The 25,945-nt window shown below is 51.1% G+C and overlaps 1 protein-coding gene and 1 non-coding gene across 14 annotated transcripts in view; both read right to left on the bottom strand.

Annotated features, from left to right (window-relative positions):
• MROH1 (maestro heat like repeat family member 1) overlaps window positions 1-25,945 on the bottom strand; it is a 49,712-nt gene that overhangs the window by 21,271 nt on the left and 2,496 nt on the right. For 12 of the 13 annotated variants that reach the window (XM_070382576.1, XM_070382563.1, XM_070382568.1 and 9 more), the window contains exons 2-13: window positions 13,876-13,956; window positions 13,105-13,250; window positions 12,143-12,274; window positions 11,548-11,710; window positions 11,277-11,375; window positions 6,388-6,539; window positions 5,881-6,021; window positions 5,547-5,639; window positions 2,590-2,668; window positions 2,348-2,461; window positions 1,379-1,452; window positions 197-319 (exon numbers count right to left, since the gene is read on the bottom strand). In XM_070382576.1, the coding sequence (XP_070238677.1) occupies window positions 197-319; window positions 1,379-1,452; window positions 2,348-2,461; window positions 2,590-2,668; window positions 5,547-5,639; window positions 5,881-6,021; window positions 6,388-6,539; window positions 11,277-11,375; window positions 11,548-11,710; window positions 12,143-12,274; window positions 13,105-13,250; window positions 13,876-13,897 (1,338 nt within the window). In that variant the 5' untranslated portion in view covers window positions 13,898-13,956. Of the gene's footprint in view, window positions 1-196; window positions 320-1,378; window positions 1,453-2,347; window positions 2,462-2,589; window positions 2,669-2,755; window positions 3,305-5,546; window positions 5,640-5,880; window positions 6,022-6,387; window positions 6,540-11,276; window positions 11,376-11,547; window positions 11,711-12,142; window positions 12,275-13,104; window positions 13,251-13,875; window positions 13,957-25,945 lie in introns of those variants that run through there. The other variant, XM_070382575.1, reaches the window with a different exon arrangement.
• LOC138990801 (small Cajal body-specific RNA 15) lies at window positions 17,842-17,964 on the bottom strand. Its single transcript, XR_011466917.1, has one exon. It is a non-coding gene; the product is annotated as a small Cajal body-specific RNA 15 (non-coding RNA).

Genomic DNA, 25,945 nt, shown 5'->3' with positions numbered 1-25,945 from the left:
CAGTAGCTGCTTACACGGGGGGACAAACGCATGCCCTGCAGAAACCTGCACCCTCACTTTCACGGATGCTTTATTCACACCTGTTACGTGGCTAGCAGACTAGCACACCCCCAGAGTGCCACTCAGCAGTCAGACGACAAACCACGGGTCCAAGAGACAACACGCAATGATGGAATAGAGGGACGGCGTGCCTTACCTCAGCCTCGGGGGGCAGAGCGCACTGCTGCACGATGTACTCGACCATGGCCTTGCCGCCAGGCTGCTCCAGGTAGCCGTGGTGGGCCATGGCACTGACCACCTGCACCACCACCCGCTTCACCTGCCCAGAGCAGGGGGCGCAGGAAGGGGCCTCAGAGGAGTGCTGGCCACAGCATGACAGCCCAGCAGGGGCCGGCATCTCACCCCCGCTCTGCCCACACCTCCCGCCTTCCCCCAGCCCAGCACCCCTCTCTGGGACCCTCCCCCTGTCCTGGTCACACCTCTCCTCCCCAGATCCCAGGTCACATGTGTGTCCTGAGTGACCATGGGCTGATGGGTCTGGAGGGACTGAGCCATGTGGCAGCCTGAGGGCCCCTAGGCTGGGTGCTTCTGGCCACCGACACAGCGGGCAGGCACTGGGCCCCTCTGAGGGTGGCACAGGGCACAGGAGCCCTGAAACAGACGCAGCTTCGGTGGTTTGGGCTCCATTCCAGTAGCTTCTGGGACTCTCACAGACAGTCCCCAAGAATGGGGTGCAGGATGAGCACAAAGGCTGGGGCAGCCGCGGGAAGGGGACCCACTGCTGCTGAGCCCAAGCAGGGAGGGCCAGCCCCGCCCTCAGCTCTGGGGTCACCACCAAGCTGTGGATATCCTGCTGGAGTCCAAGCACCTGTTCCCTGGGGCTTCCACTGTACCAAGTCGTCTAGCCCTGTGACTCGGGTGGGGCATCAGGCCACCCAAAGGGCTGGATGCCTAGATCTGCATGACGGAGGCCTGACAGAGACCCCAGACACAAGGCTGGGGCTTCCCTGGGCAGCCCTCCATGCGAGCCAGCACAGCGCTGCCCACAGCTCCACAGGGCCAGGACGAAGCCTCCGAGTGCCCAGGCCACCCCATGGGCGTCTGTGTGGCTGACGCTCACGTAGGTCTTTTTGGTGTAATGGCTCTTGAGTTCTGGGGGTTCTTCTAGAGAACGATCAAGCCCCAAGGTGGTCTTGAGGATTGCTTCCTAGCTTCACACCTGGTTAACGCATCAGGAGGAAGCTGGGGGCCCAGACATGCAGCTCAGCAGACACCCAGGCCTGCCGAGGCCTGGTGTGCTGAGGTGGCAGCTGCCTGTCAGCGGTGGCCATACCGCCTGTCGCTGTGCAAGGCTGCACCAAGCTGCCCGCTGACTCACCTTGTTGTTGGTGTCCAGAAGAGGGAGCTTCATGGAAGAGAGAATGACGGGTTTCTTAACTTCCATCTGAGCAGCTGCAAGAAACCAACAGGGGGCTCAGCCTGCCTGCCGATAGGCAGACGCCGGGTAGCCCTTCCGCCACGATGCGGCCGTGCTGCAGGGCTCTGGCCTCAGTGTGGCCCTCTGCGTGGGGGGAGGAGAAGGCCACCTAAGCACAGGCCCACTTATCTCTCTCCGAGGGAAAAACGACTTTTTTCAGCAAATGACATTATTTTATCCGATTAAGAAGTGAGGAGGTTAGAAGTTCAGGGCAGCAGAGCTGAGTCAGGGGTCCCAGGTTCAAGTGTGGGGTGAGGGCGCCTCCAAGGTCATCAGAATCTTAGCACCACTCCCTGCTCCCAGCTCCAACCTGAAGGCCTGACGTGGCCACAGCCACTGTTTAGCAACCAAGACTCTCACACACACACACACACACAAATTCAGGTGTGAAAACCATTCAGGCTTATTGCTGATTAAAACTGCTTAAAAGCAAGAAACCTGAACTCTCCTATCCAGTTGTGAGGAAATCTTCAGACACATGGAAACCAGGGACTTTCCACAGAACTGGCCTCCACTCCTCCACGTCTAAGAGACAGCGGAGCGAGCTGTGCCCATGGCCAGGCCTCCACAATGAGGGGCCACTGCAGCAGATGGCTGCAGGTGGGGGGCGTCGGCAGGACTCAGCCACCAGCCCCCCATGCCGAGGCGCCATGGCCTGCCGACTACAGCCCCTGCCAAGGGCAAACATCAGAGATGGACAACCTGCTGGCAGGCAGGTGAGCACCACTGCTGCAACCCTTCAAAAAGCAGGGAATTTTGCGAAATAGAAAGTTGGGGAAAGTATTTTAAGAACTCAAAGCAAAATGCTCCTTTTCATGCTGAAGATGGACAAGGTGGGCCTATCCCATCTCCGTTCCACAAGGTACTCACCCGCCGTGTTGATGATGTGCCTCAGAACCTGCAGGGTGCCCACACGGGTCCTCTCATTGCTGGTGTCCAGCTTGGGCAGCAGGAAGGCCAGCAGGCGGTCCGGAGAGCAGCAGGCTACGGGCAAGTGCTCATCAAGACCGTCTTGCTCCCTGCTGGTTGCCTGCATCCCCCAGGCCCAGCGGGGAAGACAGACGCTCAGGGCGGTGAGCACCCTGATGAGACCAAGGGCTCCGCCTGCATACCCAGCACGGTGAAGCAGCGCAGCACCTCCTTCTGGTTGCTCATCACCAGCGGGCTGGACGACTCCACGGGCACACAGATCTGTCCAGGACAAAAGACAGTCAGCGGCTGGGGGTGCTGGAGGGGTGTCTCAAGCTTCCAGAGCTGCAGGTCCTCAGGTGCGCTCACCTGGGTGAGGAACCCCTGCCTGCGCCAAGACACGCTCTCAGGCCCTGCGGTTGGGGCGGGGACGCAGGACACACAGCTGGCCCTCCTCCTGCACCCCACCCCACCCACCAGCAGCCAGGAGAACAAACTCCCCAGACACACTTCCTGATGAGGAAGGAGACAGCGGCCCACTTTCTCGGGCAGGACACGCGAGCACAGAAAGCGCTGGAGTCTGTCCATCCAAACCGAGACAGAAACGGAGCTACCCTGGCAGGGGTGCAGGCAGAGGCTGCAGGCGGCTGCGCCCCTGGGCCCCACTGCACCTCTGTGGGCAACACTCTGGGGCTGAGTTTGGGTGGCGCCCCTGTCCCCACTCAGCCCCCAAGGTCACAACAAAGGACCTGCAGGGCTCTGAGGGGACCCGTGGGAAAGCCCAGCCTCCCAACCAGAAGGGAGACGTGGTACAGGGATCACAGGTGCCACCCCAGCCTGGCCCTGCCAGTTCCCAGGGGACTGGAGCAGGTGGAGCAGGTGCAGGCAGGGCTGCCAGGCTGGCTCCAGGTCCCCAGGGCCCTGCTGCCTGCTCCCGGGGTCACTCAGCGACCCACGGAGCACCTCCCACCAGGGCTGGGGACCAGCGAGGGAGCAGCTTGGAAGCAGACGCCCCAGGGAGCCTGCAGAAGATGCGTGAGGTGCTCAGAACTCCTCGGTGACTGGAGCACAAACCGCTGCTGAGTCCAGGCGCTAAGGTTTGCAGTGATTGATTAAAAGGCGATAGATCAGAGAGATAACTAGTGACGAGGGCAGTCACCTGGAAAAAAGATAAAACTAGCTTTTCACTCTTCCTCTAAAATACACTCTAGACAATTAAAAAGTATAGGGGAAATGAGAGAACCTAAAAACTCACTGCAGAATTGGAAAACCTTTTTAAGTACAGCAAAACCTGGAGTGTATAAAGAAAGATAAGTGATGGCTTTAAAAAATTAAATAATGTTCCATGGCAAAAAAATACCATAAGCAGAGCCACAGATAACAATAAAGCAGAAACAAATATCTACATACATGACACAAGACTATAAATAACTGCTACAGACCAATATGGAAAAAAAACACCCTAAAATCAACAGAAAAACAAAAGACATGAATGGAAAGCACTAAGAAAAGGAAATATCACACTTTTCTAGCTTCTCAGCTTTTCCACAAATATTCTCCTTTTAAACCTCCCCCCGCCCCCCACAGATTACAGTTTTTAGTTTCAGGCCATCACTTTGTATTAAGTAAATAATACTCCATCTCTCATTTTTTCCTCACTTTTTTCCAAGTTGTAAACTTTTTCTCCACAGAGATCTTAGGCATTCTTCGCTAGGTTAATTCCCTGATACTTTACAATTAAGTTTCTGTTGCTACTGTAAACACCTTTTTTTTTTTTTTTTGGTACTTTATAGCTGGTCACCACTGATGGGGGAAAATACTCTTGATTTTTACAGGTTGGTCTTGTAACTGGCAGCCTTGCTGAACAGAGTTCTAGGACTTGTAAATAGATTCAGTTCTTGTACGAATGAACTTCTAGATGAGTGCATCAACCATCCAAAACAAATATCTGCTGGGAGCAGACATGGCGGGGGCCGGAACAAGGCAACCCTGCCCTCAGGGCTGTGCCGCCTCACTGAGCATGGGGAGCAGCGGCCCGCCAGGATGAAGGGTGGGCAGGCGGCCAGGCGAAGGCAAACCACAGGTCTGTCCGGGGTCCTTCTCTTCTGCTTCTCTCCTCCAGGATTCACCCCAGGCCCTGCTGACACGCGACTGGGGCCCCTTCCTGCTCTGGACGGTAAGGGAAGGTGGTCGCTCCTATCTACTGTGATGCAAACTGTATCCATCACATGTATGATGCATGCTGATGGATCAGGTATTTAAAATTTGCCAAGTAAGAGAAGTTCCTTTCCCATCCTGGTTGCTAAGAGTTTCAGTGACAAATAGGTGCTGAACTTCTTCACAAGTTTTTTCTGCATCGCTGAGATCAGAGAGAACCTTCCCACAGCCCCTCCCGCTGGGGCCCATGTGCGGTGAGTAGGAGGTGGGCAGCCAACTCTCCTCCGCACAGACCCTCATGCCAGCTCACCCGCGGGCGCCCAGACTTCTCTGTGTGGTCCTGACTTGGGAGTCAAGACCAGTCCCATAGAACCTGTCAGGCAGCTCCAGATACTTTTCTCATTTCCAAGCCCACCTGTGTGAGGTGGAAATGGGCTATCCCTCAAAAGTCTGGAAGAGGCAACCTGAACACCACTGGGTCCCGGATTTGCTGTCAGAAAGGAAGGGCGTGGAATGTGGTCTCCATTTCTTTACTGGTTTAGTCAAATTTTCTATTTCTCTTCTACCAATTGTGACATTTTTAAGATTTTTCTAGGCATCTATCCACCTCATAGTTTTTCAGGCTCATTACAGCTGAGAAGCCCCCTGAAGCCTTTTCTCCAGGAGAGCCTTAAGGCCCTCCCCTTGCTGGCCTCAGCTGCTGATGCGGCTCCTTTGCTCCGCCTGAGCCGACCCTCGGGGACCCGCAGGCAGCACAGACACTCCCCCTGCCCTGCTGGCCGCCTCCTCCCCTCCTGCCCCTGCATGTAGGGCTGTCTGGTGCCCCACTGCCTGAGTCAGTGTACCCCTAAGGGCTGCACCCAGACGACTCAGGAAGCCTGCAGAGGTCCACCTGGCTGGACCCTCACCGTGAATCTTGCTCCCTGGGCCCCTCAGCAGGCACCCCCATAGAAGGAGCAAGCGCCCAGCCCCAGCCTGCTCATAAGCCTCTCCACCGGCCCACCTGAGCATGCAGAGCGGCAAGGAGAGAGTTGAGGTGGATGTCCAGAGTGCGGCTGCCCACACTCACGGCTGCCTCCAGGATCTGGCTGAGGCTCTGCAGGGAGGAGTGGCCTGTCAGGACCTCCTCGCCCCCAGCCCCGCCCCACCCCACCCCACCTGGCTGAGAGCCTCCCAGCAGGACACCACCCTGGGGCTGGAGCAAGGAGGGAGTGGTGCCAGGAAGGGGGCCCTGTGAGGCCAGGGGCCTGGCTCTCCAGCTCTGCCCACGTCCCTTGCTGAGGCCGACACCTGGCCAGGGCCTCAGCCACTGAGGCTCACAGCCACACTGTGCGTACCTTGGACACATGGACGGTCTCGGTGTGCTTCTTGTAGAAGGCAAGAACCCTGGGCAGCAGCTTGGGGAGCTGCTCCTCCAGCTTCTCGCTGGGGAGCAGGTGGCTCATGGGCCCCAGGGCCTCCACCACTGCAAGCCGCAGCTAGAAGGGGCAGGGACACTGGTCAGTGGTGGGGGGACAAAGGCAAGGAATCCTCCACCATGGACCTAGAGCAGAGGCTCCTGCGAGGTGGAGGGAGTGGGCCCAGGGAGAAGTCAGAGCAGCCAGGCAGCCTCCTCCCTAATGCATGGAGGCCCCAAGGTGGGGGTGGGACCTCAGCAAAGCAGCCCAACGCTGTGAGGACCTGCAGGGGAGACCCCACAACACAAGGCTTGGCGTGGGCAGGTGGACACAAATCTCTACCAAGATCTGCGGGATGGCAGAAGGGCCCAGGGGTCTGTGGCAGGACCCCCAGGCTGGGGAGGGAGAGGGCAGGTGCAGCCACCAGTCCCCACCCACAGAGCATACCTTCGCTCCCCCACTCTGTAGCCACTGGTGGAAAAGGATGTCGTAAGCACCAAAGATGTCTGAGGCAAAGGCGTCCTTTCTGACTGTGGGGTCTGGGGCCTGATCCAGGTTGGCCAAGTATTCTAGGATACTCTCACTGAAGCGCTGCAGGGCTGCAGTGACCCCAGTGGTGAGGCGGCAGGCATGGTCACGCTGGCTCTCACCCAACCCCTCTAACATCCCACACCCGCCTGCGAGACACCCTCCTGAGCACCCCGGCCAGGCTCAGGACTACAGGGTGGAGCAGGGTGAAGGGTCCCCTGACTCTTGTCCTTCCCAGAACCTGAACATGACTTTTCTAGAAATTCAGTCTCTGCAGATACACTAAGACTAGGTCACGGTGGGGTAGGGTGGGGTGGGGTGTGCCCTAACCCACCAGGACCCTGTCCTCGTAAGAAGACAGACAGACATATTGATGATGGAGGTAGACGCTGCAGTGACGCAGCCTCAAGCCCAGATGCCCAGATCGAGAGACACCTCCAGACACCAGGGGAGCCTGGAAGGACTCTGTCCGGAGTCACAGAAGGTGAACGGCCCTGCCAACAGCCTGCTCTCAGACACTGGGCTTCTAAGCTGTAGAAGACAGCCCCGTTGTCTTAAGCCCCTGATTTGTAGCCCTGTGTCACAGTGGACACCAGTACATGACCAACCTCTCCCAAATGCCACCAGGCCACCACGCCCACCTGCTCTGGTCTGTGGTGCCCACCTCTCCCCTCACAGACACACATACCACATGCTTTCAAGGGCTGCTCTCCAAGATGGCGTAGGACCCCCCAGGGCACATGCAGGAAGACCCGGGTATGTGAGCCTGGGTGCGGGTGTGGTGCTTAAGGTGGGGAGCACCAGCCTGGGGGGGCGCGGTGTCCGTGCAAGGGACGGTGCCATGGATGCCCAGGCAGGGAAGCCGGGGGACCCACTTAGGTGTAGACCTGTGAGTGGTCAGCAGGGCCTGGACTGTGGGTCAATGGAGACGATGGGACCACAAAGAGTCAGAGGCCAGGACCTGGCCACGCAGCCCCACTGAGGCCTGGGCAGTGGAGGAGATGAGAACTAGATGGCTGGCAGCATTGTCGGCTCACAGCTGGCCATGAGGCCAGAACCCACCCCCAGGATCTTGACTGACAGGACCACGTGCTCCAGCTCATGACCTCTGACCTGGACCACTTGCAAGACTACTTTCTCAGCTTATGCTTTGCAGCCCAGCCCTACACCTACAGGAAGGCAGCTACGGTCACAAGCACTCAGAGAGCGTATAGGACCTCCCTCCTCCGCTGGGGCCCACAGCAGGAGGCCTGCGTCTGGTTGTCCTCCCACTGAAGGTGCCTTGGGGGAGGGGGTCTGCTTAGGTGGGCCCTGGTCCCTGCCTGCCACCCCAACCCCTGCGTCCCCCTACTCTTGCTCCTTGAGTTGCTCAATCAGACTACTGATCAAGCTAACCAGGGCTTCGAGGTACCCTGTGTGGGAAGGGCTTTCAGGATAACAGGACATCAGGTGGCCAGAAGTAGAACCACCCCCCTCCCTGAGTTACTTACCAGGTTTGTACTTTTAATCAAGGACACACTTGCCTCAGGTAAACGAGCCACTCAAGCCCCTCCCCCAGCCTGATTTTCCTTATTCCAGAAGCAAACACCAGGTTTGGGCCTCTCTCTCCACACACATGTGCGCAGTGTTCCCCACGTACCCCAGGCCGGGGCCAGCCCGTTCCGTCCACCCCTCCAGACCCCCGTGGCTCTGAGCCCACCACTCCCTCCATGACCAGCTGTGTTCTGACTTAAGGACCATCTGGGGTTTGAGTTCCCTCGTTCTCCAGGCCCAAGTCACTGTGGCAACCTCCACACCTCTTGCCACACATCCTGAGGCTCCTCCAGCCTCACCACATGGGCCACACACTTCCGGATCCTGCCTTCTCAAGGAGCCTCTCTACACCTTCCTGCTCAGCAAGCCTTGGGGCAGGGTGCTGACTCACAGTGGTGCCTTCCGCTGGAGCTTTCTAGCATTCTCCCTCAAGCAGAAGGCAAGCCCTTGGCCTTTTCCTGACCACCTGCCCCGAGGAAGCTTCCCGAAGCAGGCACGGGGAGGGCCTCTCCACCTGTGGCAGCTCCCACAGCGACCCCCTCCACTTTCTCTGTTCCTTCTATCCAGGGTGATTATCCAAGACTGGCTTCATGGCTTCACTTGCTAAGTCTTTTCTTTCTGTTTTCCACATACTTGCATTTTTGGCTCCATTTTCTAGAGGATTTCCTCAACACTTCCACTTCTACCTTCCATTTTCATCATGTTGCTAATTCCCAAAAGCTTTATTGCATTGTCCAAACGTAGCTTCTTCAGAGCAAGGTGCTTCTGTTTTATGAATGCATCTTCTCTTGTCTCGATGAAATATCAACCAGGTTTCCTCTCCTACCTGTTTTCCCCTCCCTCAACTGTCTGCTTCCCCTAGTCTCCCTTTCTGTCTATTTTGCTGCTGCCTCTCTCATTAGACCTTCCTGGTGGGTGGTGAGCTGTGGTTGCCTGCCAGCGCTGGCAGTGTGTCCAGGCCAGCTGAGCACCTGTTGTCTGGATCCTGTCCATCCACCTCTGCGGCCCTCCTCCCCGCCCTCCCCCTGCCTGGCCGCAGCATTCTGCGAGCTGGACAAGAACCTCTGAGTGCACACACGCTCCTATTCTGGGCCCCATGGCCCACCTGGGCCACCTTCCTGCACAGTGAACACAATCTGCCCAGAATCGGAGACTGCCTGGAAGAACAAGAGGTCCCAGTCCTCTTGTGGCCCACCCAGGCCACGGATGAGCTGATGTGGGCCCTCCTGGCCTGACTGAGGCTGCTCCAGTGGGTAGGACCATGTTTCCCTCAACTGCAGACCTGGAGCGCTGTCCGTGGTGAGGAGCACACACCTCAGCCAGAGGGCGGCTGCAGGCAGTGTCTCCTGGCCCATCCAGACCTCCACACACGACATGGCAGCCAGGTGAACACTGTAGGCCTGCAGCCTGTGAGGGGCAGGGCCTCCTGCACAGGGCTCTGCAAGTCCTGGAGCGATGCCAGCACTTCCAGCAATGCCAGGGACCAGCCCTCAGCTCCAACACAGGCCCTCCTTCTCCCTCCCGGCTGGAATGAGTGCTGTCCTTGGAGCTCTTTTCCCCCAGCCCCCACAGCTCTCCCCAGTCCCTCCTGTGTCCCCCCAGCTGGGATGTGTACTGTCCTTGGCGTGCTTCGCCCCCCCCCGCCCCCCCAACTCTGCCTCGGTCCTCTCTGTGTCCTGCCCCTGCACTCTGAGCTCAGCAGTGATTCCCACCCAGCTGCTCAGGGATCCTGTCACAAGTTCCCTTTTCAGCAGAAACCAGGTCAAAGAGGGTTTCAGTCCAACAGCCTGCTATCACCCACATGTGGGAGGGGCCCTCAAGAGGAAGGCGTGGAATAGAGAGAATGGGAATGCCGCAGCTCTGAGGGGCTAGAGCTCTTCCTAGAGTCCCTGAGAGCTGAGGAACCTGAACCCAAAGCCACCATGAACAGGAGGGCTGCAGCCCAAAGCTCTAGGCCCCAGATAGGAAAGTCCCCTGGTGTGCACAGAACAGGCAGCTTCACTGGGACTCCTCTGCAAACACCAACTCTCTGCTTGGCTACCAGCCTCCCAACCCCTGTCTCGATGTGGCCACAGCCTAACCACGTCCCTCTAGCCTGGCCATGGGGGTGGAAGCCCAGGACCTCTAACAGCCTGGGCTGGGGATTAAAAAGGGTCCTTAGGGCTTCCCTGGTGCTCCAGTGGTTAAGAATCCGTGTTCCAATGCAGGGGACTTGGGTTTGATCCCTGGTCCAGGAAGATCCCACATGCCTCGGGGTAACTAAGCCTGTGCGCCACAACTACTGAAGCTGGGGTGCCTCGAGCCCATGTTCGACAAGAGAAGCCACCGTAACAAAGAGTAGCCCCTACTCTGCACAACTAGAGAAAGCCCTCGCCAGCAACAAAGACCCAGCAAAACCAAAAATGCGTGCATGCATGCTAAGTTGCTCAGTCATGTCTGACTTTTTGTGACGCTATGGACTGTAGCCCACCAGGCTCCTCTGGCCATGAGATTCTCCAGGCAAGAATGCTGGAGTAGGTTGCCGGACCCTCCTCCAGGGGATTTTCTCAACCCAGGGATCAAACCCACAGTGACAGGTGGGTTCTTTACCACTAGTGCCACCTAGGAAGCCCACAACCAAAAATAAACTATTTTAAAAAGAGGATCCTGTCTTCACGGGGCCTCATGGGCCTAGGTGTTCCCTCTCCCTCCCCTCAGTAGCAGCTGTCTTCCTGAGATGGGAGGGGACGCTAGGGACACTAGGAAGCCAAGGGACAAGAGCTGTGTGCAGGCCACTAGAAGAGGCCAGGCTCCCTCAGGCCCCATGTTTCAAGACTCTCTGTTCCCCCCTATAGGAGTGCCCTCCTGCCCATCAGGAGTCATGCCATGAGGCACTGCCCATGGCACACAGAGGGTGGGAGAGTGAACACTCCCAGGACACCCAGGGAAATGTCACTCTGCCAGCGTGAGCAGGGAAAAAAGTGGGAGGGAGCTGCAGCTCTGGTCAGTCTCCTCCTGCCCCCCATCAAGTGTCCAGGGCTCAGGGAAATATGCCATAAGGTTCTGGTGGGGGGTCTCCAACAGCAGAGAAAAGCCACCAGACAGCAGAGGTCAGCTCTCTACCTACAGCAGTGCCCGCTCAGCCTCCACCAGCATCACCCTTCCTCTAATCATCCCACCCTCCTCCTGCAGCCTGAAGGCCCCCCAGCCCCCCACAAAGGAGCACTGGAAAAAAAGACCCCCCCAACTGTGGGCAGGCCACACCCACCCACCACCCCACAGAGGCCCTGTCTTACCACAGCAGAACACTACTTTCATTGAGTCGTGCTTGGCTGCGCCCAGCATGGGCAGCATGGTGCTGAGGATGGACGTCAGGAAGGGCACCACGCCAAACACTGCAAGAAGGGGTGCGTCACAGAGGCCCACGGCCACCCCCACCCCGCCACACACCTTGAGCTCTCTCTGCACAGCCTGGGGCATGTGGTGGAGTGACTGGGACCAGAGGAACCGAGGTGCCATCCTCAGAATCTCTGAGCATGTGGGTGGAGGGGTGGGGCTGCCACCTACCATTGGAGACAGAGAGGCTGGCGAGCGTGTGCACGGTGCAGGGGTGTGGCAGAAGCCCAGGCTGGAACTTGCTCAGCAGCTCCTCCATCACGCTGCTGATGAACCGCCTTCCCACCGCCACCAGGACGCTGCTGGCGGCTTGCTGCCAATCAGAGACCAGCTCCTGTCCCCAAAGACCTCAACTGACACCCTGACCAAAGGAGGCAAACCTCACCTACCCTGAAGGTGCCCAGGAGGAAAACTGGACACTCTGCCTTCAGTTCCACTGGAGGACAGGCCGCCAGTGTTCAGGACGCTCTCGGGCTGCTGTGAGCAGGGCCCCAGGCTGAGCCCCGAGCCCATGCACACTCAAGTGGGGTCCTGGTGCTCCTACATTCGCCCTGAGAGCTTGGGAGCACTGCTTTCCACTTTGGCTTACATCTGAGATGGCGGGGTGACCCGCCCCACCCCACAAGGGCAGTCAGTACACAGGACCAACAGGCCAGACCTGAGGCAGCCAGACACAAACCCATGTTCTCAATGCACTCGGGAAGAAAACAGCTCCCTGACCCAGCCAGGGGCAGGTCAGCCAGGCCAGGGCAGGTATCCCCCACACCTTCACTTTGGTCATCTCATTGGAGGCCAGGAGGATGATGGCCCTGGCCATGTCCTTGTCCAGCTCGCTGATGTGATTGCTCACGACTATCTCCATGGCCCTTAGGATTATCGTCCGGTATGGATGAGCTAGCTGTAGAGAGAGATGGTGGAGGAAGGACCGGGACTCACTTGTCTGTCATGGCTCCTCCCTGAGCTCAGAAATGAGCCCTGGTCTCCTTAAACTGGGACAGTGGCGGGGGTGGGGGCAGGCGCAGGAAGGGGCCTTGCTGGAGAGGAGGGGTCATCAAACTGGTTCAGGAGCCCAGGGGCCCTGTCAAGACTCAGCTGTCTAACCCTGAAATGGCAGCTGACAGACGAGAGCCCCAAACTCAAATAAAAAGAAAAACAGTCTTTTTTTAGTCTAACTCCTAGGAATGAGCCTAAACCATGCACTGTGGAAACTGAAATTATGTCCCACTACAGGGAGATAGGAGTGTCACAGAACCCGGAAGCCGGGACCAGGAGAGGCAGAGCTGGCACAGCCCTTGGTGCAGTCTCAGCAGGGCCCGACCAGTGGAGTCTATGGTTGGGCAGGGAGCAGAGGCGTTCTGCTTACCACAGGGACCCAGGTCCTCTCTCACTAGCTGGTAGATGAGAGGAACGGTGGACTGGGCCTGCGCAAGGGCAACCGGACACTACAATGCCGACCACCCGGTCCCCCACAACGGGACTGACCCACAGGACAGAGTGGGTCACCTATGCTGGACTTGCCGCTTCAAGGGGTTCTGGACTTGCCAGTGTGACTTTCCACCTACAGCAGCCTGGTTGCATACTTCAGACCCACCCGGCCACTGCCCTGCAGGCCCCACCCCTCACCAAAGGCCCCGCCCCTCCACAGACCCCGCCTCTTGCCACGAACCCTGCCCACAGGTCCCGCCCCTCCCTGCAGGCCTCACTCCATCATATTGCGAGGAGCAATACCTTTTCGTGCAGCCGCAGGTGCTCCTCGCAGGCGCTAAGAACCTCCGCTGGCTTCGACTCTCCGAAGTCGCACAGGGCGCCACATACCTGCTCCTGCATCTGAGGGTCCTTGTCAGTGACAGCGTCCAGCAGGATGGCGGACAGCCCTACAGTGACAAAGTCCAAAGGCAGGGTCAGGCCCAGCCCCGGCCCACCACCTGGCTCAGCCTCACCAGCCCAGCCTCTGCAGCCTCAGGCGCACACACCGCCCCCTCCGTCCACCGTACTGGCCGAGGTCTCTGGAACCCACTGGCTGCCTGCTCTGAGGTCACTCTGGCCACCTTTACCCCGACCTTCCAACCCAGGCCACATTTTCGCCGCCTCTCCAGCCTGACTGGATCCGAGCTCCTATAAAAAGCAGGCGGTGTGGGCTCAGCCCATGAAGCCACTCCAGGAGGACCTCTGGCCCACACTCTGCCCTGGACCATGCCCTAGGCAAAGAGCTGGCCCTGGCTGCAGGTACAGTGGCCAGTCAGAGTGAACACTGGTCCTGGGGCTTTTGTAGGAAGGAGGAAGGCAAGGGACTCTCCCCTACGGAGCACAAAGCCACTGTGTCAGGCAAACACTGTCCCCACACCAAACTGAGCCAGCGTCGGCAGAGGCGAGAGCTTCCTTTTCTTGTCTAATGAAACTTTAAAGAAATTGTGTTCAAGCAGCCATCACTCTTCCCAAGTGCATTTACTCAGAAATCCACAGCATGCCATGGAGGCCAGCCAAGGGGCCCACACTCACTCTTCGCGTAGGTCTCGCTCATCACTGTGGTACGAGCTTCTTTTTGCCTCCTGGTGTGAACCTGGATGCCTCTCTTCAGACCTGGAGTCACCAGACGTGCAACATTTAAGTCACTGGCCTCCTCAGTTTACGAGTAGTTAGTGTGTTTGTGTAAAACACAAGATCAGAAGGGGTTCGTCTGGGAAACAATCTCTGCCACACTCTGGCTAGGTGGTGTGCAGAGGACAGGCGGCACCCGCTCCACCCCAGCAGCCGGCAGCCCCGCCGCCATGTGCTGGGCCCACAGGGGCTCATCCTGGCTGGCCCGCAGAGGGTGCCAGGCCAAGCGCGATCACCATCTCCACTGACAGCATCTTCCTTCACTCTGTGCATGTAAGGCCTCGTGCTGCTGACGGACTGTGCGGAGAGGGACACCCCTCCCTGAGGGCCAAGAACAACCACCTTGGTCACTACGTGGCTGGGACCCCCCACTTCCTGCTGGCTGAACAAGACTGGACAGGCAGCTCAGGGAGCTGGTGGGCTCTCTGGTGTCTGAAACCAACCATCCAGACAGCTCACAGGATTTGAGAGTTGCAGCTTTCAAACATCATGTGCCTCAAAGCACCACTTGCAACAGTTGGACCCAAAGAATAAAGCCCATGGAATATGCAAGTGCCTCTGCACTTCCCCACGTGGTCACAGGCTCCAACAACTGGTACAGGACTGCTTTCTCACACTGGGGTCCTCTATTTTCTGGGCACCACCTTCATTCTTGGGCACTGCCCATCCAAAAAAGGGTGAAGGTAGAGGAAGCAAAGAAGACACGCCTCCACCTGCTCCTGAGCAGGAAGACACACTCACTTGGCTGTGGTCACATAGGAAGGGGCTGTGAGAGGTGTCTGATGAGTGGGGGGATTACAACAGGTGAGAACTCTAGATGGAGAAGGCACCCTGGTCCTAGGCATTCACCCATCCCACCAAAACCTCAGTGCAATGACGGAAAAGATGCATGTTTTAAAAGAACAAGCCCACAAGGGCGCTAGAACACAAGAACAGATAAAATTAGCAGACCAGACACTTCCAGGAATCCCAGGCAGACAGAAAGCAGATGGAGAAGACTGGTTTGAGGCTGGTGGGATCAGCAAGGTGTTTCCCCTCTTTTCCTGGAAAACATCTAAAAATAACCCGGAAAAGAAGAAATAAAGACACATATTCCATTAGCAGCAGAGCAAGGAGGTGGCAAACCCCCCCCACACACACACAAAGGTGAAGGGCTGGAAATGCCACAGCTGTCAGGCAGGTATGAAGGTGCTGGCCGCAGGCTCCACAGAGAGCCATCAGGACTCTTCTCAGGCAGGCACCCCTGCGCATGGAACCTGCTTTCTGAGGTCCCTGGGCCAGTCTGGGTTATAAGCACACAGCCCACTCCTGGAACAGGGGCTTTGCCTGTGAAAAGCCACAGCCACCCATCTCCATGGCCTCAGAGAAGATGGGTTGAACAGCTCCAGCTCCAAAGTTTAGAGCATCCTTCATACAAATGCAGACAGCTATGCACACCCAACTCGAGCAGGAACAAACAGAAACATAAGGGACATCAGCTCCCAGCCTGCCTGGGAGGAATGGACCTATTTGCCGCCTCAACCCAAACAACTAAAAAAACTGAATGAAACACATGGAACCAGAGTTCTCAAGCTGATGGGCATCAGGAACAAAGGGTGGGAAAGCCTGTGATCATGCCAGCTCATCGCCTGAAGGGCATGTCCAGCTGAGGACACACAGAGCGGGCCCAGGAACAACCCGGGAGGCCTGGGTCTTGCTGGAGTCCACAGGGTCCAGTACCAGGGAGAACCTCAGAGGCCTGCAGAGAGTCCCCAGTCACTCAGCTGATTTACTGGCCAGCACAGGGGCAGCAAAATAATGTCCCCAAGGATGCCCATGTCCCCATCCTCAGCACATGAGTATGTTACTTAGCTGGCAAAAGGGACTTAGCAGATGGGGTCAAGGGCATAGACCTTAAGGCAAGGAACTCAAGATTATGTGAGTGAGACCCGCCTTAGTTCTTAAGAGCAAAGAACCTTTCTCAACTGCATCAAAGACATGAGATGAAGAAGGGAGGAAAAAAACAAGGCATGGGAAGAACACCCACTGTGGCTGGCTGCGCAGATGGAGGCAGGAGGCCAGAGATGACCCAAGGCGGGGGAAGGAACTGCCCAAAATGATTAGCTGAAACAATCTGTGGGGCTCACAAATGAGCCAGGAACGGGCCTCTCCTGGCAGCAGGGGAATACCACAACTCTCAGCGGGCTGGGAAGGGCACTCAGGAGGGTTTCAACTCAGTAAAGAAGTAAAACTAGGGCGTTCCCTAGGGGCCCAGTGGTGAGGATCCCAGGTTCACACTGCCATGGCCCAGGTTCAATATCTGGTTGGGGAACTGAGATCCTGCAAGCCAAGCCATGCAACCAAAAATGGAAAAAGAAGAAAAAGGTAAAATGCCATTCTGGTTTCACTTACCAAAGCTAAAAGCAAGACCTGAAAGGATCAAACTGTTCCCAAGTAACTTAGACCAGCCCAGCACAAAGCTTGAGAATAACAAGAGGAAAACAAAACACCATGCACCAACAAACAAATATAAGAAAGAAAAATAACAGTGTCTGGCATCCAATCAAAAATGACCAGGCACACAAAGAGGCAAGAAAACACAACCCAAATTTGCTGTCTGGCTAAGAAACTCAAATAGGGGCTGTGTATCAACCTAGAGGGGTGGGATGGAGAGGGAGATGGGAGGGAGGTTCAAAAGGGAGGGGATATATGTATACCTATGGCTCATTCAGGTTGAAGTTTGACAGAAAACAACAAAATTCTGTAAAGCAATTATCTGTCAATAAAAAAATAAATTAAAAAAAAAAACACACACACACAACCCATAATGAGGGTGAATCAGTCAATAGACAATGACCTGGAAATGGTGCAGAGTAAAGAATTATTAGATAAGACATTTAGATTACAACTGTATTTCATATATTCTAGAAACCACAGGGAACACTAAGTATGTTAACATAAAGAGGCTAAAGTAAAAGAATGGGAGAAGAAAAATGAGGCTGACAATAATCACAAAAAAGCTGGAGGGGCTTCCCTGGTAGTCCACTGGTTAAGAATCCACCTGCCAATGCAGGGGACACAGGTTCAATCCCTGGTCTGGGAAGACCCCACATGCCTCAGGGCAGTTAAGCCTGTGCAACACAACTCCTAAGCCTGTGTGCTGCAGCTACCGAAGCCCACACATCCTAGAGTCTGAGCTCTGCAAAAAGAGAAGCCACTACAATGAGAAGCCTGCACACCACAGCCAGAGAGTAGCCCCTCCTCGCAGCAACTAGAGAAAGCCCATGCACAACAGCGAAGACCCAATGCAGCCAAAAATATATAAATAAATAATTTTTTTAAAGCTGGAGTGATTATATTAATATTAGATAATAAAGTAGACTTCAGAGACATAGCAATTATTTTTTTAATCGTTTTTTATTTGGAAAAGTGTATGCTTAATAATTGACTTCCTACTGGTTCAATCAACATGATGCAAGCACTTGTACACATCCAATAAAATATTTCTGAAGCTTGTGCTTGATCATCAGTCTGCTCTTCTCATTCTCCAGAATGATTTAAAATTTTAACTCATTTTAAGAGTTTTAAATGGCTCCCACACTGGCAGCTGCCCAGAATGATTCACCATGATGCAGCATTCTGCAAATGAGACTATGCTGGTCTCCCTACAAGGAGGCTTGGCCACCAGAAGCTGTCCTGGACCCTCTGAAACCTGTACTACAGGAAAGGTCCTCTCGTCCACTTTCCTAACCAACTTCTCCAGTTGGCAGTCACCTTCCTGTCAACTAGGGCAAGATCCTCATGGGTTCCCTAAGTCTTTCTTCACCCTTACTCATCTCTTATTTACTACTCCTATTTTCAACAGTGAAACAATGGAAACTATATCATTGCTGTTGGTAGATATGTAGGTCGTGAATTCATTTTGCAAACAAGACCTGTTCTATCTACCTTTTCATTCAGGAGGCTAAAAGCAGAGTCAGCTTGACTTCAAGGACTCTATTTTCTTAGCAGAGACATAACAATTCTAAACATTTATGCACCTAATAACAAAGCTTTAAAATACACAAAGTCAAAACTAAAAAAATTCAAGGAGAAATAAACAAATGCAAAATACAACAGAAATTCCAACAGCCCTCTATTTGTAATTGTTAAAACAAGTATACAGAAAATCACTGCAGGTACAGAAGACTTGAACAATACCATCAATCAACTTGGTTCAAACAGTACTTTTATAACATTCCATTCATTAACAGAAGAATATATATTTCTTCAAAAAGCTCATGAAACATTTACCAAGATTGACTATATTCTGAGCAATAAAACAAGTCTCAATAAACCTAAAAGTATTCAAGTCATACAAAGTATGTTTTCTGTGCTGCCAGGTCGCTCAGTCGTGTCCAGCTGTTTGTGATTCTATAGACTGTAGCCCGCCAGGCTCCTCTGTCCATGAGATTCTCTAGGCAAAAATACTGGAGTGGGTTGCCATGCCCACCTCCAGGGGATCTTCCCACCCAGGGATCAAACCTGCGTTTTCTAAGTCTCCTGTATTGGCCAGCAGGTTCTTTATCACTAGCGCCACCTGGAAAGCCCCTGTTCTCTGACCACATGGGATTAAATTTGAAATCAATAAGAGAAAGCTATCTGAGAAATCTGAGTATTTATCAACTACTGAATATGCTTTAAAATAATTCATGAGACCAAAAAAATGCAAAAAATGAAATTAAAGTGAATGAAAATGAAAACATATTAAAATGTGTGGGAGAAATTAAAAAAAAAATAAAAAATGTGTGGGAAATAAATAGCACTAAATGGTTGTATTAGAAAAGAATGACACTGTGGATCTGAACAACAGTAACCTCATTTAGCAGGGGAAGCCAGAGGGGGCAATCCCACACACACCACTTCAAGTGAATCACAAAGCCAACAAGAAGAGCCATGACTTGCATTCCCAGCAGGAAGACATCTCTGGTTTGGGACAGGCCACAAGCCCAGCAGATGGGAACCTTCTCAGCTCATTGAGTGGGAAGCCACCACCATCCTAAACATCCCTCCCTCCCATAGACTTTCCTTCAGAGCAACCCCTCCTTTTCTCTGCAAAGTAACTTCCTCTCCTTTGTTTGCTGGACTTGCCTATTATTGTTGTTGTTCAGTCGTTCAGCTGTGTCCGACTCTTTGCAACCCCATGGACTGCAGCATACCAGGCTTCCCTGTCCTTCACCACCTCCCAGAGCTTGCTCAAACTCATGTCCATCGAGTCAGTGATACCATCCAAACATCTCATCCTCTGTCATCCCATTCTCCTCCTGCCTTCAATCTTTCCCAGCATCAAGGTCTTTTCTAATGAGTCAGCTCTTCACATCAGGTGGCCAAAGTACTGGAGTTTCAGCTTTAGCATCAGTCCTTCCAATGAATATTCAGGATTGATTTCCTTTACAATGGACTGGTTTGATCTCCTTGCAGTCCAAGGGACTCTTAAGAATTTTCTCCAACTCCACAGTTCAAAAGCATCAGTCCTTCAGCACTCAATTTGCTTTATGGTCCAACTCTGACATCCATACATGAATACTGGAAAAACTATAGCTTTGACTATTCGCAAATTTGTTGGCAAAGTAATATCTCTGCTTTTTAATATGCTGTCTAGGTTGGTCATAGCTTTTCTTCCAAGGAGCAAGTGTCTTTAAATTTCATGGCTGCAGTCACCATCTGCAGTGATTTTGGAGCCCAAGAAAATAATCTGTCACTGTTTCTATTGTTTCCCCATCTATTTGCCATGAAGTGATGGGACAGGATGCCATGATCTTCATTTTTTGAATGTTGAGCTTTAAGCCAACTTTTTCACTCTCCTCTTCCACTTTCATCAAGTGAGGGTCTTTAGTTCCTCTTCACTTTCTGCCATACGGGTGGTGTCATCTGCATATCTGAGGTTATTGATATTTCTCCCAGCAATCTTGATTCCAGCTTCTGTTTTATCCAGCCCAGCATCTTGCATGATGTACTCTGCATAGAAGCTAAATAAGCAGAGTGACAAAATAAAGCCTTGATGTACTCCTTTTCTAATTTGAAACCAGTCCATTGTTCCATGTCCAGTTCTAACTGTTGTTTTTTGATCTGCATACAGGTTTCTCAGGAGGCCAGTAATGTGATCTGATATTCCCATCTCTTTAAGATACAAGAACAAAGATATCCCATACCATGTTCCACAGTTTATTGTGATCCACACAGTCAAAGGCTTTGGTATAGTCAATGAAGCAGAAGCAGATATTTTTCTGGAATTCTCTTGCTTTTTCTTCCAATGGATGTTGGCAATCTGATCTCCAGTTCCTCTGTCTTTTCTAAATCCAGCTTGAACATGTGGAAGTTTTTGGTTCATGTACTACTGAAGCCCAGCTTGGCGAATTTTGAGCATTACTTTGCTAGCGTGTGAAATGAGTACAATTGTGCAGTAGTTTGAACATTCTTTCACACTGCCTTTCTTTGGGATTGGAATGAAAACTGACCTTTCCAGTCCTGTGGCCACTGCTGAGTTTTCCAAATTTGTTGGCATGTTTACTGCCACTTTCACAGCATCATCTTTTAGGATTTGAAATAGCTCAGCTGGAATTAGTTTTATATAGTTTTTGCTATAGTATGGCTGTCCTGAGTTGCAATTCTCTGCTATTCCCAGATAAACACATTCTGCTGGTAAAATAATTACCTCTTTTAGTTTTAAGGTCAACAACGTTAAATCCTACCTTAAGAAATTACACACGCAAAAGAAGCAAAAGAATTAAAATAATAAATATCAGTACATAAAGAAATAAGAAAAAAAATAAAAGTGCCAAAGGCTAGTTATCTAAGAAGATCAATAAATTTGATAACCAACCTGCCTGACTGATCAGGAAAAAGAGGGACAACACAAATTACCAATCTTAAGAATGAGAACAAATAGATTCTACAGATATTAAAAGGATAATAAGAATATATCTAACTTGTCAAAGGTAAATTGGACAATTTAAAAGAAATAGATGAGTCAATTTTACCTCAATAAAAAATTATTAAAATCAAAAAACAAAAGAAATAGACAAGTTCCTTGAAACACAAACTATCAAAGCTCACTCAAGAAAAAATAGATTAAAAACAAAAAGAAAAAATAGATAATCTAGGACTTCCCTGGTGGTCCAGTGGTTAAAACTCCACACTTCCACTGCAGGGTCCACAGATTTGATTCCTGGTCAGGGAACTAAGATACCCCATACCATGTGGCACAGTCAAAAAAAAAAAAAAAAAAAAAAAAATAGCTTTATATTTAACAAAGAATTGAAGTTGTAGTTAAAAGCCTTCGCACAGAGAAAACTCTAGGCCTACATGACCTCCCTGGGGAATTCTATCAAACATTTAAGGAAGAAACAACTCCAACTCTACACACATTCTTCCAGAAAAACTGAACCTAAAAAGCACTTAACAACTGATTCTCTGAGGTTAGCATTACTCTGATAGCAAAACTAGACACAACAATGAAAACTATAGATCAATATCCTTCACAGATGCAAAATTTCTTAACAATATTTTATCAAATCATATCCAACAACAGGTAAAAATGATAATACCTCATGACCAAATTGGGTCATTCCATGAGTGCAAGGTTGGTTGGTAGTTTTAACTCCAGCCACTGTAAATCACAATAACAGACCAAAAAATAAAAACCACATAATCATCTCAATAAATGCAGAAAAAGCATTTGTCACAATCCAACATCCACTTATAATAAAAATTATCAACAAACAGGAACAGAAGAAAACTTCCACAATCTGATAAAGAGCACCAAAGGGAAATCTATAGGAACATTATACTTAACAGTAAAAGACTAAATGCAATCCCTACAGGATGGGGAACAAGGCAAGGATGCCTGCTCTCACTAGTTCTATTCACTGTCAGCTGGAGGATTTAGTCTGTGAGATAAGGCAAGAAAAAAAATAAGACATCCAAATTGAAAAAGAAGTAAAACTATTTTTATTCACAGGTGATGTCATCATCTATGCAGAAAATGCTACAGAATCTAGAGTTGGAACCAGATCAATAAGTCATCTAGCAAGATCACAAAATATAAATATTAAATTTTTAAAAAACATTAATATTAGAAAATCAACTATATTTCCATATACTAACAACAAACAATCAAAAATTGAAAAAGCCACAACATCTGCCATTGAGCAAAAATTATATGAAATATTTAGGGACAAATTTGACAAAAGATGGACAATGCAGTAAAATTATCAAACACTGCTGAGATATAAAAGAAAACTTAAATAAATGGAGAGAAATACTGTACAAGGAAATCAATTCTTTGCAAATGGATCTACAGATTGAATGCATTCCCAATCAAAATCCCAGCATGTTTTTTGTAGAAACTGACAGACTGATTCTAAAATTCATACGGAAATGCAGAGGACCTAAAATAGCCAAGACAACTCTGAATAAAAAAAATGGAGAACCTATACTATGTGACTTCAAGAGTTATATGGCACATCACACCACTTGGTAGCAGACACACATCACACCACTCAGTGACAGACATACTGTGATCAACATTAGCCACCCGCCTCCTCACCCTGCTCCAACCCTTCATATCGGGCAGCAGGTGCCCTGCTCCCCCTCTGAGAGCCCATCTCTGATGGCTGCCTCTCCTAAAGCTGCCTTGGCCACTTCCTCCACCCTGAGAGTGCTGGTCTTCATCAAACACAGGCTGTATCATGCCACACCACTGCTCAGTAGTCTTCACTGCTGCTCACAGAATCAAAGCAATACCTTCGACAAAGACTTTTGCAACCCAGACCCAAGTCCCTCTCTGCTCCTCTCTCATCCCTCATGCTTCAGGCATCCTGAATGCCCTGGGCCAGGGCTTGGGCTCTTGTACCTCTGCTTCTGCTGCTCCCTACAAACACCCCACCCTGTCCTCTTCACCCCACAGAACACATTCATTCCTCAGAGGTCAATCACTTACCTCCCCCAGGACACTGTCACCCCTCCAGCAGGTGACCCAGGGTTCCCCCAGTCCTCGCTCCTACAGGGATAGTGGCATCCTTTCTGAACAGCAGATATGCATGCTGATCTGCCTTCAGCCCACCATGCACACAGAGAAAGCTTTGATTTATATTCTTGGCATATACACAATTTCAAAAAACAAACAAAACACTGTTCATTGAAGGAAAAGACTCAAAATCCTCATCTAAGACTCAATATTATAAAACTGTCAATTCTCTTTCATTTATAAAAATGTGAATCAGGCTACTGGAGGATTCCACTTGATAAAATGGTTCCAAATTCATATGGAAGAATCAACATACAACAGTAGCCAACTAAATTCTGAAAAGTCTGTGAACAGCGGGATTTGTCCTATGTTATGTTCAGTTCAGTTCATTCGCTCAGTCGTGTCCAATTCTTTGCAACCCCATGGAATGCAGCATACCAGGCTTCCCTGTCCATCACCAACTCCCAGAGCTTGTTCAAATTCATGTCCATCAAGTCAGTGATGCCATCCAAACATCTTATCCACTGCCATCCCCTTCTCTTTCTGCCTTCAATCTTTCCCAGCATCAGGGTCTTTTCTAATCCAGTTCTTCGAATCAGGTGTCCAAACTATTTGAGCTTCAGCTTCAGTATCAATCCTTCCAATGAATATTCAGGACTGATTTCCTTTAGGATTGACTGGTTTGACCTCCTTGCTGTCCAAGGGACTCTCAAGAGTCTTCTCCAACACCACAGTTCAAAAGCATCAATTCTTCGGTGCTCAGCTTTCTTTATAGTCCAACTCTCACATCCATACATGAATACTGGAAAAACCATAGCTTTGACTAGATCGGCTTTTGTCAGCAAAGTAATGTCTGCTTTTTAATATGCAGCCTAGGTTGGTCATAGCATTTCTTCCAAGGAGCAAGTGTCTGCAGTCACCATCTGCAGTGATTTTGGAGCCCCCAAAAATAAAGTCTGTCACTGTTTGCATTGTTTCCCTAATTATTTTCCATGAAGTGATAGGACAGGATGCCATGATCTTCATTTTTTGAATGGAGTTTTAAGCCAACTTTTTCACTCTCCACTTTCACTTTCATCAAGAGGCTCTTCAGTTCTTTATCGCTTTCTGCCATAAGGGTGGTGTCATCTGTATATCTGAGGTTATTGATATTTCTCCCAGCAATCCTGATTCCAGTTTGTACTTCATCCAGCCTGGCATTTGGCATGGTGTACTCTGCATATAAGTTAAATAAGCAGAGTGACAATATACAGCCTTGACATAATCCTTTCCCAATTTGGAACCAGTCTGTTGTTTCATGTCTGCTTCTAACTGTTGCTTCTTGACCTGCATACAGATTTCTCAGGAAGCAGGTCAGGTGGTCTGGTATTCCCATCTCTTTCAGAATTTTCCACAGTTTGTTGTGATCCATATAGTCAAAGGCTTTGGTATAGTCAATAAAGCAGAAGTAGATGTTTTTCTGGAACTCTTTTGCTTTTTCGCTGATCCTACAGATTTTGGCAATTTGATCTCTGGTTCCTTGCCTTTTCTAAATCCATCGTGAACATCTGGAAGTTCTCAGTTCACGTACTGTTGAAGACTGGCTTGGAGAATTTTGAGTATTACTTTGCTAGCGTGTGAGATGAGTACAATTGTGTGGTAGTTTGAACGTTCTTTGGCATTGTCTTTCTTTGGGATTGGAATGAAAACTGACCTTTTCCAGTCCTGCGGCCACTGCTGCGTTATTGCCCAGTAGTAGATATAATGGCCATCTGAATTAAATTTTCCCATTCCAGTCCACTTTATGTTATGTTAAAATGTACTAAAATGCTGCCATAATTAAAACTATGCCTTTGTTATAAGAGGCACACAAATCAACAGAGCTGTACGGAGAATCCAGAAATAAACACCAATAAGGAATAAAAAGGGAAAATTTTAAATAATAAAGACATTAGCCAACAAATAGTGTAGGAACAGCTTGGTAGGCACTCAGGGGAAAAAATTAGTTTTCCCTACATCTTTCCTTACCCCAAAATAAGTGCTAGATGGATATAAGGATCATGTGTAAAAAGTAAATGTAGTCCTAAGTAGAAAATACAAAGACATATCTTACAGTCTTAGAGTAGGAAAGGACTTTCTAAGCCAGACACAAAACTCCACATATCTTAATGAAAGCTTTCAGTTGGACTATATGAAATTTTTTAATTTCTGAAAATCAGAAGCATACATAAACTCAAGACCACATCCATACATACACCTATGCCCACAATTGTACACTCTCAGACCTCACCCCATCCTCAATAGAGCATTAAGTAAATGAAAGACAAAATAGGTCAAACCATTCATTATAGGTATGACAAGAGCCCAATCTGCCTAACATTAACATGCACAGAAGTGCACCCACATCAACAAGATGAACAGGAAGACAGGCGGCACAAAGAAGACCACCAGTCCAGGACTCCACTTCCCGTGCACCGCCACTTCCCCTCACTGCCCCACAGGACTGAGGGGCGGGGAGCAAGGCCTGCAGTGGCCACACATAGGTGGGGACAGCCAGCAGAGCCTGTGGAGTGTTCCCTACAAGCCTGAATGGTCGCAATCTGTGATGGGATCGTCCATCTTCCAATACCCATCTACAGAAGCCCACAGAGTGTCATAAAAACACATATGTCAATCAGGGATCTGGTTAGATTTGAAAAAACAAGCACTGGAAAAAAAGTGGGAGCCAGGTAAGTATAGATTACCTGGGTTTGACTAGTTTTGAAGGTCTCCACCTGCGGCCCCTGCCCCAGGCCAGGAGATAACTGACCTGTGAGCACAGTGCTGATGGCAAAGCCAGGTGTAACCACCACAGAGGAAGGGGGCACACAGACAGGGGAGGGCCCAGGAGGCCCCCTGCCTCCCGCAGGAAGCACCTTAGAGGCACCATCTCCTGAATCTGCATGGCCAAGTAAGTCCAAGACGGGCACACTGTGAGCAGCTGGTCAGCAGTGGGGCAGGACTCCA

This window comes from Bos mutus, chromosome 14 (assembly GCF_027580195.1).
Source record: "Bos mutus isolate GX-2022 chromosome 14, NWIPB_WYAK_1.1, whole genome shotgun sequence".
In the NCBI taxonomy this organism is placed as follows: domain Eukaryota; kingdom Metazoa; phylum Chordata; class Mammalia; order Artiodactyla; family Bovidae; genus Bos; species Bos mutus.
The sequence above is the reverse complement of the archived record's forward strand: the minus strand, read 5'-3'. Positions and strand labels throughout refer to the sequence as shown.